Source organism: Dendronephthya gigantea, unplaced genomic scaffold, assembly GCF_004324835.1.
Source record: "Dendronephthya gigantea isolate DGI-Jeju-01 unplaced genomic scaffold, DenGig_1.0 000070F, whole genome shotgun sequence".
NCBI lineage: Eukaryota > Metazoa > Cnidaria > Anthozoa > Malacalcyonacea > Nephtheidae > Dendronephthya > Dendronephthya gigantea.
In genome coordinates, this window is record NW_021163080.1 from 513,979 (window position 1) to 533,868 (window position 19,890).

Sequence of the window (19,890 nt, forward strand, 5' to 3'; positions counted from 1 at the left end):
TAATCGCGGGAAACACCGAAACAATGAGACCTAATAAAGCGGCCACGTCTCGGATTGAACAAGAACTGAGTTATACAATAATCTCGCCTTCGAAATTAACACATCGATTTCCTTCTCGGGAAGAAATACCTGCATAATCAAAGAATCGGTTTTAAACCCCAAATATTCAAAGGTTCGAAATTTGACTTCTCTTGGTTCACAATAAACCCCAAGGACTCGAGAAGCGTTACAGTAGCCTTTCAATCTGTCTTGGCTCAATCATAATTTTATGTAGCTAATGTAGGACTTATAATAGCTAAATCGTCACCCTTACATGCACCAGTACCACGTAATTCAGCCACAATTGCATGGCTTTATAACCTTTGTAAAAACTCGTGGCGCCGAGGCAAGTCCAAACGGTAAACATATAAATTCAAATAAGGTAGATTCCCATTCAAAACGGGGGTATTTAAAATGATTTTGGTGTATGGGAACGATAAAATTTGCATCCTTTAAATCAATTGTAGTCATAACTTCGCCTCCAATTAACAGATCCAAAACGCTATTCAAATTTTCCATCTTAAAATAGTGTAACAAACTCATTCAGAGGTTTAAGATTTATAACCGGGCGAAGCTCGCCGTTTTTCTTTGGAATGAGGAAAAGGATGAAATAAATTATCTGGATGATATGGGCATATTCTCAAATTCATTTTTATACCCATTAACAGCGTTAATTAATGATGCACTCATCATTAGTAACCTGCTTGCACGCATCAGAAAAAATACGCAAACGACCCCTTACCTTGGGATTAGTCATATTGTTGCCGATTGCTTGATGATTGACGATCTGGACTTCCTGGTTGACTGGCTCGCTGACTGACAAAACGGTAGACGGTTTTCAGTAAATCGAAGCGCTTGGAGTTTCAATACGGTTCATACCGAGTATTGTAACGTCCTCGCTTATTACGGGAAACCCCAACTTGAGTGGGTGACTGATTGCTCTTCCGCTTGTTACCAATACTCTTTGCTGCCATTCGTTTTACTTGGGAAATATTGCGAACGCTTTATGCAAATCTTCCCTAAATAACATTGTGGTGATCGGTTGGGACTCGTAGCTTAAGGACCTGTAAGCTGGGGCAACTTCCGATTTTAAAAGTTCCTTTCGTTTCATCGAGAAATCGTAAACCGAGTTGCCAAGCAGTGTGAGGGCGTCAACGACTAAATCATATATATCTGATACTCGAACCGATTCTTTCTGCGCCCGTTTGGCTTGAACGACCTTTTCCGCCAATTAAATAAACCATCGGGATAATGCCGTTGACTAATCTTGTCTGATATGCTTGAAACGATGCTTCGCGAGCCTTCGTTTTACCATGCAAATCATCCCACAACTCGGGATTAACCTGGGGAGATCTCAAAAATGCGCAATTTGCAGGTCGTAAATATTTCTTCTGAATCTGCAAAAATTGCTCTTTTGCCGGACGTTTTGTGCAGGCACTATTCATTCTTGAAGCAACGCCTTCCGTCGGGCCACAATCTTCAGAATCCTTGTGTAGATCGTTATGGGATAACTCTGGTCTCTGAATCAGCTTAGGCGACGCTTTTACTGCTTGACTCTTAGGAAATACTTTCAGCAGGATCAAATACCGAAACAACTTCTGCTTCTATTTGTTGAGGCTCGTCGTGAAGGTCTAGATCAACGGGATCCGTATTAATCGCTTCAGTCAGATGTGCTAACTGGGCTGTAATTCCATCCATGGTCTGTGCAAGAACATCCACGCGAGCTTTAACAGACAAACTTGGAGTCGTTGAAGGTACTTCGCGCTGATTAAGAGCCTGTTGATCGGTCATGATGGCAAGGCAGCATGCACGCAAAAAAAAGACAATGTGGGTCGGGCAAGTGGTGTCTTTTATACTGACTCATTTGCATGACAAAGAACTTTGAACCGTGATGGCCTGGTGAATAGTGGCGAAAATTGCATAATGAACCCCGCAGTGCGGCGTATTATATACGAAGGAGAATATAATATTTTCTCCAAATCACATTGCTCTCGAATAATAATATTTCTCTAGTTCTCTTAGCTATTTTTTATCTATCACGCATGTCCTTAATATATGGTATTGTGTCCATTGCCTACTAAAATTTAAAATCCCCAACAGTAAATTGTTTACAAATCGTAATTTTTTACAAATACATGTTTGAGGAATCTTTGGAAAATAGGTTACATGCAGGACATGACGTTGTCTCACTTAAGCGTTAAGTCGAACGGCTTAATAACCTCTACATGGAAACCGGTAAATGACAGATGGAAGCGAATTGAGATGAGTTAAAACTAAGCGAAGAACTGATATACTGTGATTTCGGTATTTATAGGGCAGGTGAACAATTCCAAAATTCCCTCCCCCCCACTTTTGTGTCGCGTGAAAAAGATTACCCCAAATTTGAGTTTTCATTGCGATTTTCGCAATGAAACAAATTGAGCATCACAAGACAAATTGAGCATCGCAAGACAAATTGAGCATCAGATTCTCAAAACTTGTTTAACTTGAATACGCTGATCCCCTATCTTATATTTATGTGAATAAGCCAGAGTTTATCCTTATCACAGCGAGTGACAGCGGTTCAGTTGTGAACCAACATTGCGCGATATTTTTTCGCGCGAAAAATTTTTCGATGTATAGGCTCTGATGCATGTATAAGAGCTTTTATTTGAACATCCTAGACCCCGAAATTTACATTTTAAAGAACCAATTCCTTTGTTGATGAGCACGTTGCCGTTGTATTTCTCCAAACGCTGATAGTAGGATTTTATTAGCATTCTTCCTGCTTTTCCAAGCCAAAGTTTTTGTCATTTATTGGAAATAAACTATTAATGCAGAACGCATTTTCCAGCAAAGTTTCAAGCTAGGAACTTCAATATACCCTGAGTTATACAACAGAAAGAAACACTATGGGCAAATTGCAAATTAGATACAATAACTTTCTTTAAATTCTTCAAAATTCAAGAATGTACTGCATACGAAGTAGACCTGCAAACTGAATAAACAACAGGTGGTATACCCGATTTGTTTAGATGCTGCATTTAGCAGATTTTCTTAATTTTTAGCTTCTTTCTTATATTATATTTATCAAAATCTCGACATTTCGTATGCCTTTATATTTGACATTAGATATCTTGTATTCGAATGCCATTATAGTAGTAGTATTAAAATTATTACTCGAATTCTGCTGAACTCGAATACGTTAAATGTAAATAAATAGTATACTATGTTTAGAACTTAACATCCGTAAGTGTTAGCAACTTAGTCTTAGGCGCCCTTTTAAAGGAAGTTTTGCCGTTCAGGATAACCTCAACACTAACCTTCCCTGTTGTCTCTCGCAGAATCCGGATAGCCATAGAGAGCGTGGATTAAACACAGCGATTCCATCAGTAATTTTATATTGCTACTAATTTTAGACGATAGTTTACTGTAAATCGCATCATTCGTGTTCCGTTTAATTTCCAAAACATACTTTAAAATCATTAACAGAAAGTGCTGAATATCTGTAGAAATTCTACTACGCTCTAGAAGGAAGACCGAAAACGAAGATTCTGAACTCATATTGACTTAGTTTGCCTTAGCCTTTTGTTTATTTGAAGTTGCTAGGGAAGTTTAATATGCAACCGGAAGTGTTTTTACTTTCTGAGATCTGGCTGCTGTGAGTGACGGTCGTATGTGCGGCGCAGTAGTTTTTTTTGGCGGGCTTAAAAACTCAATGTTTATATGCGTAATCAACACAATCACGTAGCTATCAATGAAGCCTTCCCCCGGTACCTTAGATCATCTAAGTTGGGTCACTGCGATTTAGACGATTTAAAGCGACTAGGAATTCCTAGGTAAATATCGACTTTTCTGTCTTCAGGAGACTTAAGCGATTCATGCAACTTAAGAGAATTGCACATTATAAAGATTATTGTTATATAGGTGCTGTGTATTTTAAATGTGATTGGTTCATTCGTGGTCACATGCATGACTTTAAATAAATGCAATGTTTCCCGCCGGAGAAACAAGTGAAAAATTGTTTTGTAACATGTATGTTTTTGTTCCTGTATAACAAAACACTTAATGTGTAACGGATATCGGATAATGGATTTAACTGTAAATACAGACTAACCTAATGGAATAAGAAAAAGTAAGTTGCCGCGGATGCACCATTGTAAGTGCTTCCGAGATTAATATATAAATATTGCAGTTAATAATAGAAAATAGCATTATAGATAATCAAAGGAAGCTAACACGCCCTATATAGAACGAGAGTATAAATAACAAATGTAAAATGTGAATAAGAGAGTTGGATCGATCTAGACCTGTTGTGTGTGTGAAGTAAGCTCGGCTCGTTAGAAATGCATGTATGCTCCAGAAATAGCGAGTTTTGTTTTCCCTCGAGTCTCAATGTTTCCGTCGAAATGGTGTCTATATGTTTTCACTATAAATGAAGGTAGCGCCAATAAATATTATGTGTCTGAGCATGTATGTTAAACGATGTGAAATAAAATTAAGCATTATATAAAACAATCGATTTTATTATCAAATTCAGAAACAAAGGGGTGGCATACCATATTAGGTCAGTGCAATTATATGGGGATGTTGTTCATTGATAGTATGAATGTGAGTGATAGTACCAGTAGGCCAGATTGCGATACGATTGGGAAGTTGATTCAGAGTGGGCATAGAAATCCGGCCGATATACGGTCTAAAGTCCCCTTAGAATTAGTGCACGCAGAGCTTGCTGGCCCAATTAATCGCATATCAGAGGAGGGATTTAGACACACCATAGCATTCACTAGGATTTGGTGGTATGTTTGTATCTTTCTACACGGTTGAAGCGGCAAAAAACTCAGCTTCACTTCGGCGAATAACGCAAACTTCGGCCTGATAATTCTCGATATCATGCGAAATCCGAATCAATAGGATTGTTTTATTATATATTTCCTTTTTAGAGAGGAAGCCTGCGCCATTATTGACAACAAACTAGCAGCAAAAAATTACGTCGTGTAGGTCACTGGCAAGACATTGAGAATTATCTGTCGGTTTTTAGCCAATCACAATCGAGATTGCATTAGTAATGCATAATAAATATACTTATATATGTAGTTTGATCTCGACGAAATATGTAGCTATATGTTTCATCTTAGAAAATATATATCCTGACTGATATATATATATATATATATATATATATATATATATATATATATATATATATATATATATATATATATATATATATAGGAAAAGTATATAGGCACCAAACAAAACGATGCAGCCCCCAGTTGAAGGATCCACCATCGGGATACAATTTCCGCTTCTTAACTTATTAGAAGATAGGAATATAGGTATAATAAAAAGCAGACAACTTCTCACTGCTCCATTTATTTATTTAAGACGTTTCGGACTTCGTCCTTCTTCAGTAAAATTATAGGAGTGACAACTATATCTACAAGAGAGGCCACTATTTATAAATAGGAATCCAAATAAATTTAAATAATAACAAACATGCATGATTACTTATTATATCTAATCCGCCGTTTAGAGCGGTATTCACACCTTTTATTAAGTCCATTAGGTATCAAAGTGCAAAGCTGAGCGGCCCAATAAGCCTCCCTAATTAAAAGCGTATCCTCATTACTGTTCCTAACTTGTTCAATAATAGTAAATTCGAAATCACTTAAGTTATGAGGTGCATTGTTAAAATGTATGGCAACCTCGCACGTGTTTTTGCCGGTTTTCATGGCTGACTTGTATTCCGAAATCTAACTTTAAATTCCGTTGAAGTGGAACCTACGTACTGAAGTTGGCATTTCTTGCAAGAAGCTAGATAGATAACATTAGTAGAGGTACAACTCAGGGCCTGCTTAATTCTATAAAATCGCCCTGCGGCAAAGCTGCGAAATCTATCTCCTTCTGCAAGAAAATTAGCACATAGATCACACCTCCTGTTACATTTATAGCAACCCACGTTATTATGCAAGGCCTCAGCAGCATTAGAACCACCTTTAAGTCTAGATGGAGCTAGCATATCCTTCAAATTCTTCGTTCTCTTGAATGCTGGAAGAATTGAGCCCTCAGGAAATAGATCTTTTACTTTATCAGACGAGTAAATAAGATGTAAATGAGTCTGAATAATATTGCCAACGTTGGGCAACCTGGGGTTATATTCCAGCACCAAAGGGAACGTTTTCTTTTATACAATTATTGAATTCGGTTTTTGTGATATGCAGAGTTATCAAGGTCTTGGTAAGCGTTATCACAACTCTGTATATCACAAAAACCTCATTCAATAATTGTTTATAAACGCAATTCATTCTAATCCTCCATCATGCATGACAAAAAACCCGAATGCATCCACTAGTTGGGCAGCCAGTGAAACAAGCAGTTCAACAATTCATTCGTTAACATTATGCGGCCAATTCTTTGCAAATAACACATAGCCAACAGAACTGTTTATAAATTGATAACTTAGAACCTTGGCGACGCGTGTGCTTTCATAATATTTTCTCATTTTCTCAGATAGATTTTGTCGGGATTCTTTCACTTGCTGTGCGAGTTGGTTAAATGCCACAATATGACGATGACATGCAGATTCGTACTCTTCCCAATGTTTGCCAACAAGCACATAATTTAAGTTTTCTGTTCGAATAACATCGTATTCAGCGCAATTCCCGAAAGGAGGGATACTCTCAGTTCTATAAGGTGTAGAAGACTCGAAGAAGATGTTGCAACTTTTGCAAGGTAGTTTGAACTGAAGTTCATCTTCGTTGTTGCTTTTCTTGTAACGAGATCGCTGTGAAGTGGAACTATTTTTCATTTTTTTCCTATTCACACATTGAAAGGCACGTACATGTTGGAGCTTTACACCGCTGTAAGAGTCATCAATTTTCCTTAACTGACTTAATTTTACGTACAGATACAACGGTCGAACAAAGGATCGAACACCGAGAGAGACGCCACAATAGCCTGGTTCCTCAATGTGCTCTGCCCATACTACCGGCTTGAGGTAATTCACGTCAGGTAAACCCTCTAAACAACACCGAGCCATTGTTGCCGCTAAACGGTCATTATTTGTGATATCTCGTACCTACAATGAACATAAAAAGAAGGAATGATGTTAAGGATTAACACATGCAATGCATGAAGCAACCCACCATTTCAAATTAAGCAAACAATTTCTTGAACTAGCACTGAAGACCGGAGCTCATTCTACTAAATGGCTTAGATGAGTTGATATTTCATATTTTTATCATTGGTCCGATTTACACAAGAGACGGATACCTGTCTGGACGAATGATCCAACTGACAGATCATTCGTCTGAGTATAAACACGCGACAAGCTATCGAGATAAATGTGTCAAACGAAACAGAATCGCGCGTTTACAGAAAGTGCAATGGAATATTGGGAACGAATGTGCATGGCAGGGAAATTTTGCATGTGATAATAAGAGTGCACAAAAACCGTTTTATGACGAAATTTTCCGTAGTTCGTCCCCACCCCGTGTTTATTCTAACAGACAGATGATGCGACAAGACGAACAACTACCTATTCAAAGTCGTCTAAATAGACTAACTATGCGCGGATAATCGTGTTAACGATTGATCCGTCTGTTTGCGACATAGAAATAATAGACATAGAATGTGTACTGATATTTCTTCCCTTACAAAAATTTGTCTCCAAGAATGGCGGATTTGTAAGGGCATTTTTCCTCGTTTCAGACTCCTGCGAGGAGTTTTTTGTTCGCGGTCGCGACGAGCGAGATATATGTGTGAGTTTGAGACTTGAGAGAAAAGCTTGTTTTTGTTTTTGTTTTTGTCACGCACGAGAGCATTAATTGGTTTTGGTTTTGACTGCATTGTTTCATGAATTGACTGATGGAGTCTGATAGCTGCTCCTAGCTTTCGATAAATCTTGTTTTAAGCGTACATAAGTCATAATACGGAAAAAATGGAATCCTGCTTCGCTGTCGACATTATAACGGAGTATTTATTGTGTGAAAAATGAAAAGTACCTACATAATTAACAGTTTACTGAGGTACGCTAAATGATGTTTTTGATTGTATTAAACTCGTTTTATGTGTTCTTATTTATTCAACAAATGCATGAGAAGCAAAATAAAACTCGTTTTTACGTGGAAACCTGTTAAAAATCTGTACAGACTACAGAGTGATATGTTTTTTGTAGATAGGCAAAAAGGTTTTTAACCATTTATCGTTGCACCAAAGCAAGGTCATGGTGTTGGAAACGGGTCTTCACAACACAATCACAATTCAAAATTATCTCAAAGTTATGATAATAAAAAAACAATTTACACAAAGGTCGATACTACATAAGTGTTCTCGCTTCGTTCTGGCTCTCGTTCGCGTGTTCTCGAACTTTTCCCCCCGTCTCATTTCCCGCTCGGGGAGTGCTTTCCCCGGTATTACGTAATTTACTTCACTCTCCCCTTATTTGCCTGGCAACAAGGCAAATATAACATAATAAATTGCGTGCTGAACAAATAACTCAATTAATGTAAATGTTTCTTTAGTTTATACTAAATGTTCTTTAGTCCAATTCGTCTAATTCATCTCTGACGATGTTCGCAATACGCTCACGCGCCTTTGCTGCCGCAGTTCTCGAGGATCTTCTGTATAAAACTTCGCGTTCTTTGTTGGGTCCAATATCATCAATTTGTTTAAGAGATGTTGCATCGCTCGTTCGATATAGGGTTTCCCAGCTCGTAACCTTGCTCCTCTGACCACTCCGTCTCTTCCAATAATGAATGATTCAATTATACCAATTCTCCACTTCCCTCGGTTTCGTTCGTCGCCTTTTATTAGAACCACGTCACCTGCATGGCTTCGCCGTCATCTGCTTCGTCTTGTCCTTTAGTTTGTGTCTTTCTCGTAATGATTTTAGGTATTCGTTTGTCCATCTGGCCCAAACGACATCTTTGCATCTTCTCAAATACCTTGCACGTTTTCGAAGTTCAACATTTTCCACTCCAGCAGGTTCTTCTTCAGGCAGTTGGATCTGCCGCACGAACTGCATCGAATTAGGAGTTAATATCGACATCTGGACGTCATCCTCTACGTATGTCAGCGGTCGGTTGTTGATTGTGGTTTCGACGTCCGGACGTCGAGCAGTACTTCTTCTAACTCTTCCTAGCGTAGGTTTCAATGTCCAATTGATTTGTAGAGTGCTTGTTTCATTACGCCGACTAATCGTTCGAATTGTCCGCCCCACCAAGGGGTGGTTCTTTGGAAAGGCAACCCCCAACCGGTGGTTCTTTGGAAAGGCAAGTTAGCTGTCGGAGGATTTGCGTACGCCTTAACCTGGAATCTTTTACACCCGTGGCACTTGCGTATCAGCCGTTTCGTCAGTCGCCTCAATCGCGGTATATGCTTCACGGAATCAGTATCGGAACCTCCTCCTGTTTACATTGGTGATGAACTTGTTGAGAGAGTGAACAAATTCAAACTACTTGGAATGGGGCTTCAAAACAATCTTATATGGAATAATCATGTTGAAACTGTTATTCAGAAAGCTAACCGTCGAGTATATACCTTAAGAGAATGCAGGAAAGCCAACCTACCCATGGAAGTAGGTATTACCCTTTATAAATCCAATATTAGATCTATTCTTGAGTATGCCTCACCTGTTTGGGGTGGCCTTCCAACCTATTTGGTAAATGAAATTGAAAGAACCGAGACCCGCTGCCTCCGAATTCTTGGTTGTAACAGTGACTATCTACAAAGTCTCTCAGATCGAAGAGAAGAACTTCTGAAGCGTGAAGCGCGGAGGATTATGAATGACCCCTCCCATCCTTTTCATATAAGACTCTCTAAATCAAGTAATCCTTATAACCTACGGACAATTAGTTGCAAAAACATATTATCGTGAACCGAAAGACACAAGCGTTCCTTCTTAGCTCGTGCAAGTGCACTCATATAGCTTTGTAGTAGTATTAGTGTATATATATACATAAGATTTTTATCTGTTCATAATGTTCTTAATACATTCCTAATGTATTTTCAATTAAATTGTACATCCATTGCACTTTTACATTTAAGATGGATCAATAAAGATTATTATTATCCAATACTTTTCCCTGATTTTAGTCATTGTCAGTAAGGCTCCCCCATTTAGGGTCTGCAAGTGTGCATGCAGAACTAATTTCTCGGCAACTGCGTCTTCTTCAGGAACATAAATAGGATAGCCTCCTTGCACTCTTCCTCTGCATTCATAGATATCTCGTTCGTTTAATTGAAGATTTAGTTGAAGCTTGTCCTCTTCGAATTTTTCCTTTCCTTCATGTCGCGATTGTGCTCTTCTAATCCAGAACTCGAGCTGTTCGTTCATGTCTTCTGTAGTCAGGGGGCCAGTTACCTTTTGTTTCATCCGACAATTTCTGGTGAATCTCGTAATCCACGCTGTGATTCGAACGGTCTTCCAAAGATCCCATTTCTCTATAAGTTTAACCAGATCATCTTGCTCCAATTCCACTGCTACAGCTAGGACTTCCTTGATAACTTTAGCTTCGGCTAGCGATTCTTTACTTGGGCTGGTTATTATGTCTTGAGGCCACTCGTTTTCGTCTATTAACCACGATGGTCCCTTGAGCCGCGTCTCAGATAACTCGTCAACCTCGCCTCCCCGGCTTCCGAGGTCCGCTGGATTTTCATTTGAACTGACATACCTCCACTGTATATAATAGTCCTTTTCCTGGATCTTATGAACGCGATGACTGACAAATTGTTTGTACTCGCCGTTTCCCCGAATCCAGTGGAGGGCCACTGTGCTATCTAGCCAACTGAATGTATTTCGGACTGGAAAACCTATCAATGCTTCCCTTGCGTTGTGGAGCAAGTTTGCTGACATATGTCCCGCGATGAGTTCGAGTCTTGGGATGGTTAAACCCTTTTTTGCGAGTTTTGACTTCGACGCCACGATACCTTGGCTTACACCTGACGGCTGCCTTGTGACGGCATAGACGACTGATGACACTCCTTTACCACTAGCATCGCCGAAGGCATGTAGATCAATTGCATCGATTTCCTCCTGATATCTAACAAGACTCCTCGGTATTTCAACTTCCTTCGGTCGGTTTACTTCCCATGAAATCCATTTGGCGAGCAATTCCGGGTTTAATTATTTGTCCCAAGACATCCGTTCGTCACAGATTTCTCTATAGATCAATTTCCCCTGTAATGTTGTGCGTGATACAATTCCCAAGGGGTCATATATCTTGGCGATGTTACCGAGGACATTTCGTTTCGTGATTTCCTTCAACGGCTCTGGAAAGTTCACCTTGATACTGTCCGTCTTCTTATCCCAAGGCACGCCAAGCAACTTTGTTTCTCCAGCTTTTACGCCAAATTACTCTTTCGTTTAGCTCGTTTCAGCTTCTTCAAAGGGCTCTGGTTCCAATTCAAGCTTCGGATGATTTGAATGCCACTTGTGTAATTAAAATTTCCCTTCACTGAAGATGGTCACACACGATTTTTTCAGATTCTCGGTCTCCTCAAGCGTGTTCCCTCCCGATATGAGGTCGTCCACATAAAGGCTGCGTCGTATTTCCTCGACCTCATTCGGAAAGACTGATTGCATGTTCTGGAGGTGCTGCTCGATGACTCCCCCCAATAAGAATGGAGACGTGGAAAGGCCGAATAACGCTCTTGTGAATCTCAATGTTTGCACTTCTCTTGTTGTCAAGTCCTTCAGCCAATGAAAGCGTAACGCATCGCGATCATCTTTCCTTATTCGGACTTGCAAAAAGACTTGCTTTATGTCGCCGGATAGAGCTACCGGGTGGAATCGATTCCTCAGGAAAATACTCCATAATTGGTTTTGCAGTACTGGGCCTGGCTTTAAGCTCTCATTTGGACGCGCCGAAGCATCATACACAATTCGGGTTTTGGTACTTTCTGCTGACTCACGTACGACCGGTTTGTGAGGGATATAATATTCCTTCCCCTTTGGCTCTTTTTCCGCATGTTCAACAATTCCTTCCGATAATTGATCTTTTATTATTGCATCGTATTTGGACAGCAAACCGGGTTCCTTATCCAGTTTCTTCACGAGAGATTTTAGTCGCTTAATGCTACCGTCCTTGTTGTTGGCGAGTGGTGGACGGTTCCCTTCCAGAGGAGCCCTGTTTCATACCATCCAATTGGACTTCTCACTAATTGCTTTTCAAATTCCTGGTAGACACTGGTTTGATCACCAGTTGGGTGGTCCTCCAGGCCAAGCACGTCGAGTCGGCACAAATTCTCGTAGTCTAAGGACGTTGTTTGGGTTAAGAGCATCTTGGTCAGGTCAGCTTTCTTGCTCGGTGACATGATAGTCCACCCTAGCTGTGTTAGCTCTGCAATGGGTTCTCCGGGTTCTCCAATTTTAGGTGTTGTCTTCGTTTTAATCTTGGTGTACTCAGTAATTCCTAAGATCAAGTGCACGGGTAGTTTCCTTTTGGTATCTGTATCGTTCATGTTCACCCCGTTTAGATGATCGTACCGCACACTCGAAATGTCGGTGCCACCAATACTTGATTCGTATTGTTCCCAAAATCTCGTCCAATCTGTGTGGTTACCATTGAATTTAGATATTACCAGCTTTGGTAGTTTGGTTGTCTTTGTTCCGTCTGGGTTTGATGCACTTCGATTCTCTCCTAGCTTTTTTTCATACTTTATTCTTTGTTCTAGCTTAGCTTTTGCTCGAACTTTTCCCCCGTCTCATTTCCCGCTCGGGGAGTGTTTTCCCCGGTATTACGTAATTTACTTCAATGGGACAAATAATCAAGTTCAAGCCAAACTATTTATGTAAACAAACGGTTGTAAAAAACGTGAAAATCCTTAAAAAGCAAAGCACAGTTGAAAAATTCGCTAGACAATATTAATTGACCACCTATTACAATAAACATTTTTCTCTACTAACTATATTTCCTACATAACAATGAATATATAAGGCGATAGGCCGGTGGTTTGTTTTTATGTGATCAACGGTGAAAATAGACTCTTTCTCGATTATCGCTTGTCGCTTTTTCTGTTTTTTTTTTCTGTTCTGCAACTTGATGCCGAACTGGGTTTTGGCATTTTTTGCCTCTGTGTGCTAATAATTGATTGTACTAGAAATACATGCATGCAGCAACCCCTCGCCTCGGTTAAGCGAAATTAATTAAGCATAAAGATGGTGACATGATAGTTGGAAAATTTTGTGTGGAGGGTATTTGGTATTGTTTGTATGCGAGAAGAGAAGTATGGAAATATATTTCTGGAAGCGGAAGCACTGTAGTCATAGCAACTCGCAACCAACATCGCAACGGCCGTATATTTTCAAAGAATCAAAGTTTACCCTCATATTTTTGTGAAAAAAAGGCAAAAATACGACAAGATTCTAGCCATTTTCTGGAAGTTAAGTTACTCATATATAGTCACTGTTATGGTAAATTATTTTAATTATTAATTACTATGAAATATAATTAATATCAGACGTCTCATACGACTTCCGAAGTTTTATATTTAAGCCTCGACTGGTTTTTGCACGCGAATATTTTGAAAAAACTGAGTTTATAAATGAAATTATAATGTCGTCTATCACATAACACATTCAGATTTGTAGTGAAATACGTTTGAGAATACTAAAGTTGTGTTTACCACAAAAGAATGACTTTTTATCCCTGTGCCGGGTCTTATTTTCAAGTGTAAAATCTTCCGACTTCATTATATACGGTGGCCCACAACGGCAACACACATGAATCTATCCAGTACACAGCTATATTTCTAACTCACAAATATACTCCAGATTTACTCAAATATATTTAGAGTACAGACTGAAATTAGTGATAGAAATATATAACGTTCCACACAAAAATATATTAAAAGTACAGAAATATATTAACAGCAGTCAGTACAGTACAGAAATATATAAGTGCAGAAATATTACAGCAGTACAGAAATATACTAATAGTGCAGAAATATATTATAGCATAACAGCAGTCAGTACTATAACTATTGTGCAGAAATATATTAACAGCAGGAATAATTTATACAGCAGGAAATAAGTTTATAGCACAGAAATAAATTTACAGTACAGAAATAGTTTTGTAATTTTGTTTCCGGTATTAGGATGATTTAAAATCCGATACACGTGCGGTGTGCCGGCGCTTGTAATTTTGTATATGTCCGTTAAATATGGCGGATCACAAGTCCGGAGTAAACAAACAATCCAATTGCAAGGCAAATTTTTGCCCAAACTGTGCGTTTCCTGTGGAAAAAGGTTACAACTTTTGTCCAGGATGCGGTAATGACATAAAAACAAATGCAAATGGAGATGCCGAGGCTAAAAGGGAGCTTGAAAATTTGAAAACCACCAACAAGTTATCGTTGCCGAGTTTTGCTCTACCAAGCTTTGCTGCTTTCAAAACATCGAAAGAAAAAGAGCGACAAAGTTTTTTCTCCAAAAAAAGTGGTCGACTAAACAAAAAACGAAAAGTTCAGGTAAAGGAAGTCTGTATTCAGGTCGGCGTTATGGATGACTGCCTGAAAATAAAACGTGGTGAAACTCTCCCCTTAAAAGTTAATTCGATGGCAATGTATGACGAGATCCTTGCAGCTGCAATAAAAAAGCATCGTGATTTCAATAAGCGTTTTGACAGTGAGTCAAACTACCAGCTAGTGTTTAAAGATGGAGGCGATGCGACTACTATTCCTGGCACCGATCCTGTTGAATCATTCACACTGCAGCGGTATAAAGAATTATCAGGATTTGGATTTTCGCGTATAGTTTTGTATCTTTCCCGGGAGGCAGACAACCATGACTTAGATATGTTTGAAGACGAAGAGACCTATCTCCCGCCAGCTACCTGGTTAACCAATAGCAATGCCAATAGCCATTGTCTTCTGGACGAAAAAAGTAAGATATTTAATTACGTTAGGCAAGACATTATTCCTAATTTATGTCAGTGCCTACCTCCTCCGCAGGCGCTAGGGAGCATTTCGGCTGCCATATTTGCCTGAAAAGTGAAAAGGGCCTGCGGAAGAGGCGGCCTAATGTATATAATTATGCATAGGATCATGTGGTAGGATGGTATGCTGCAACAATATTGAGTGGGCTGGTTGTTCTATGGAAAAGCATACCATTTTGTTCATCCCTTAAAATTATCATAGGGAGTGTTGCCACTTTTACAAAACATGGTTTCCTTTCCAGTTTGAAATGTTTCTGAATATTATATGAGTTGAGTTAATTATCATGGATATAGCGCACCCAAATAAAACCTATATACCAGTCTTGGTGGAAGGTTGACTATATTTTCACTTGGCAATAATCCTAATTGCTGTTTATTTTCCCCTTTAATAATTATTAAAATTTAGTTATTCTCATGCATATTTGGTTTAATTAAGGCTATATCAGACATTGTGTACACTTTCATATTCAGAAGCTCTAATTAAACCCTGCAGTCCCAGCTTTTCTCATATTTTATTTAATATGTGGCTAATATGCTTTTCCAGCAACCTCAAGCAATGTGACAACTGTTGAAAATTCAAAAATTGTTGAAAAAGAAGATTCTATGTATGTTCAAATATTCCATATTGAAATGGGTCCTTCTCATCCTGTCAATTGTTTGATAGTATAATAATGATTGGTATATGTTAATCATTTTCTTCTGAATTTATTTGCTTTTTAATCAAGGATACCACAGACATCTTCAGGAGTCATGCACATGTGTGATCCATGGATAATAAGTGTAAGTGACAGCAGTGATGATGAAGAATTATTCACACCAATCTCGAAAGCTGTTAAAAGGTAAGTTCCTTTTGTTGCCAGATGGTAATACAGAGTTCTAATTATAATTTAAGCCATTTTGACCCTAATATTTTTGGGTTTTAGGGAGGAAATTCCTCCCTGTGAAGATGTTTTAGATGTGGCAGCTTTATTAAGAAGTCATTTTACTTCCAATGTGCTGCTTTCCAAGACTGTCACATTTGTTATCCGGAGATCCAAACCTTGGAAGAGCTTCATGCGGAATGTCATGGATAATAAGTTTGACGACTCTATGAATTTTGAGGTATATAAATATTTTTTTATCAGCTAGACATCATTGCTCGTTATTTTCTGCAATACGACTGAATTATATGCAAGCACCTAAAGCTAACTGCAAACATTTGTAGGTTAGGTGCAATTCATACTAAGAGGCGCAAATGGGGTTGTGGCGCGAGTTAAGGCGCGAGTGGGGTTGTTTTAGTTGTCCCAATTGCATGGCCGTTTGCGCACTCGCCTGCTATGCAAACGCACAACGCGGTACTCGTCGTCCTATTTGCTGTTGTTGAAACGAATGAGCATGGAGAAAGAGGTGCTAAAAAAAGAAGTTGGTAACACCGCGTGGTGCGTATGTTGAACAGGAAAAGAAAGCGATTTGTGTTCGTCATTTGTGAAAGGAGTTAATTAGCCCTTCTCACGATGACGAATATCCGTCATTTTTGGGATTACTTTCAATTTTCTCAAATGCGTTTAAACAATAATAGCACTGAAGCATTCTTTAAGAGTCAATAGACCATTTGAACAATAAATTAAGCATAAAATTAAAGACAGCCGCCCTGACAAGGTCTTGCGATCCCAATTTAAAAAAAGTACCCCATAAAAATGGCGGCTCATTCGCCAACGTGAGAAAGGCTAATTGGTTGATTTTGTTAGTACCATTTTTCTTGATTGATTTAAAAATGTCGTTGTTTTTGACAATAATTTTTGCCATGTTACCAACCAGATTAAAAAAGCAGTCGTATAAATCCAGGGAAAACCTATCAAAGGATGCTATATCAAAAAACCTAACCCCCCTAAACTTAACAGTCTTGTTGTCAGTTTCACTCTGGATTTTGACGTTATGCAAGATAAGTTAGCAGGTCTGAAATATGCAGGACTAACTTCTTTTTAATATTATAACCAATCCTTGTTATATTTAGCTTAATTGCTTAGTCAATTTGTTCCACTGTTGTTACCAATTTAATTAGTACGTGATATTTCATAAACTTGTGTCCATGCATGAGGATATGGCGGTCGGTGAGGCAAATGACTGAGACGTATTTAAAAAGCTAATAAGAAATATGATTACTAATAAAAATATGCTGATTCTGACTCGTAAATAATATGTACTGCCTCTGCATTTTCCTTAAGGTCAAGTTTTCAGACAGCATGGAAACTGTTGATGACCACGGGCCCAAACGAGAGTTCTTACGAGTACTGAGAAACGATCTTGTGGAACGTTCTGGCATTTTTCAGCCAACTGGAAAAGCCGGAGCTTATGTGTTGACACATAACGCCCAAAAGTTACAAAGCCACGAGTACTATTTGGCAGGAAGAGCATTTGCAACAGTGTTGATTTTTGGTGGTGACCCTCCATGTGTTCTTTCAAAATCAATTTACGGCTATATGACCGTCGGATATGACAATACACAGCCGTCCATCGACGAAATTCCTTATTCATCAGATAGAGAGAATCTTTCTAGGGTGAGTGAAAAGGTTTATCGTCTATATCTGTCTCTATCTGTCTCTCTATCTCTCTCACGATTTTAGCCTGAATAAGAAAGTCGTAATCCTATTCAACTTAGTACCCACAGTTTTGTGGTTGTTCCAGAAAAAAGGTCTAGGAGATGTGCTGGTAGTGATTTTTAAAAAAAATGCCGTATCCTAGCTATTTTATTGATTTTATAATGGAGTCACAAGAACTGGATCATTTTTTTTTTCATATTATTTCTATCATATATTATTGGCTAAATGTGAAATTGTGTGAAATAAAGCTAATAACATGATTTGCTGAACTCAATCGTATGTATAAGGAGATTGAGAGTACTGAATAAAGGTTTAAAAAACATGCCCCAAAATTTGCGGCCGGATACAATATCCTTACTGTGGTTGGATAATAAGTGATACTGTTCAAACAACAACTTAGTCTTTTTTCTGGTAGACATCAAGATTTGTGTATTTCAATTGCCTTTAACTAGCTCATGGGAACTGAAAATCAAGAGCAGCTATCTGCACTATTAAGAGATGAAGCCGTGTCTGATCTTATTCTTGACGCGGGCTATCAAAATCTATCGTTCAAATTCGACAAAGTCAAATCAGTGGTGGACAGCGTTGTGAAGTACTTAGTAATTGGAAAGTGCAGGTATTTTCGTTTTTGATGACAATATGTTCCCTTGAAACTTAATTTGGTTTTAAACATCTGTCTTCTAAATAATTGATCTGCAGGCCATTGACCAATGCCGATATTTTGCTCGATCTCGTCCGATAACTGCATGTGTCTATTGATGTAGGAATGAACTTGAAGAGTTTTGTCAAGGATTGCAGCACTACAAAATCTTGGAGCTAGTCAGAGCACATATGCTTTCTTTTAGTTGTATTTTTGTACATGGCGAATCGATACCGGATCCTGTCTGTGCGAGCTATATCATTAATACATTTTTACCACAATTCAGTGATGTTGGATCCAACAGAAGGGAAAAGGAGGAAGACATTTACGAGTTTTGGGTGTCATTCGTCCAAAGCACTTCAGGTTGCGTCCGTTAATCTAATTTTTGGTTGTAAAAAACCCATGCGCTGAAAGGCCTGCAAGCCCGAATACCTATCAGTAGTAATAGTATATATGACCATTAATACAGTATTATATATATATATATATATATATATATATATATATATACATATATATATATATATATATATATATATATATATATATATATATATATATATATATATTAGTATTATATATATATATATTAGTATAACGAGGATCCGGGCTCGAGATGCAGATCGAAAGATGCCATGCATGCAGTAACACACATAAATGCATGTCTTTCCAAACACTATATTATTCTATAAGGAATTTATACTTATAAGTTATATCATATTTTATACTTAAAAAGAGGTTATTATGATCTAATTATTGCAACTCACAGTCAGACGTTTATTTTGATATTTACAGAACCGAACTCAGTTGTGCAACCGAAGGATATCTTGCGTTTCGCCAGTGGCTGTGAACGGGAACCGTTGCTTGGATGGGGTGTAGACAAACATCCTGCACTGATGTTTATCGCAGCTTATGAGGAAATAGATCCCTTGTGCGAATCAAAGTTACCTCAAGCTAGAACATGTGGGCCAACGATTTTGTTACCTACAGCCACCTACATTGATTCCAACGACTTCAACGACAAGATGGTAACGGGAATAGTCAATTCGCCTCAAATCTTACTTGTTTGAACAAGACTACGCCTTAAATTAAGCCGAGAAATTTACACGGACTTAGGGATATTAATATTATAGTTACGTTAAGAATGCGAACGGTCAGATTTCGCGCGCTGACACCATGTCTACGTGAAATTGATATCAAAACTTGCACGGACCAAGCTTCTCGCGTTTCGTTTCCAGCATGTTGCCATTTTGTCACATCCTTGCAATGCATGCCAGGTACCTGCATATTAAACATGTACAATGGATAGAGACGTTAATTATGTTCTAAGAAGGAAGGGATTACGATAAATTACATGTGCATGCTGATTTTTATCATTTTTAAGGTTGTTTTAGGAATAGATTCCAGGTGCCCAGTGCATGCTGTACCTTGTTAACCTTGTTTGGAACTTTTGTTTCCCCGTATTCAGTTGCAAATATATTTTTCTCCTATTACAATTATACTGGAATCCACACTTCAATTTAGGGCAATGTTACGTATACGGAAGCGTTATATTATTCAGCTGAATTTAGCTGTACTGAGTGGACATTGTAAATGTTGAAGTATTAACTATTAAGGCTGGTTGACAACATGGATAATCCATCGTAATTATCGCTACTCTGGTTTTTTTAAATGAAAGTAATCACCACACAAAGATGGGAGTAGGGAAAGATCA

The 19,890-nt window shown here is 38.4% G+C and overlaps 1 protein-coding gene and 1 pseudogene across 1 annotated transcript; one reads left to right on the forward strand and one right to left on the reverse strand.

Moving 5' to 3' along the window:
- Positions 1-902: 902 nt before the first annotated feature.
- Positions 903-1,830, reverse strand: LOC114531274 (annotated as a pseudogene).
- Positions 1,831-14,158: 12,328 nt separating this feature from the next.
- Positions 14,159-19,246, forward strand: LOC114531275 (G2/M phase-specific E3 ubiquitin-protein ligase-like). The gene is made up of 8 exons (XM_028552911.1): positions 14,159-14,905; positions 15,502-15,562; positions 15,683-15,796; positions 15,881-16,058; positions 17,162-17,494; positions 17,989-18,152; positions 18,463-18,539; positions 18,972-19,246. Exons 1-8 carry the CDS (start codon positions 14,185-14,187, stop codon positions 19,244-19,246), a joined length of 1,923 nt encoding a protein of 640 aa, XP_028408712.1. The 5' UTR covers positions 14,159-14,184.
- Positions 19,247-19,890: the final 644 nt, after the last annotated feature.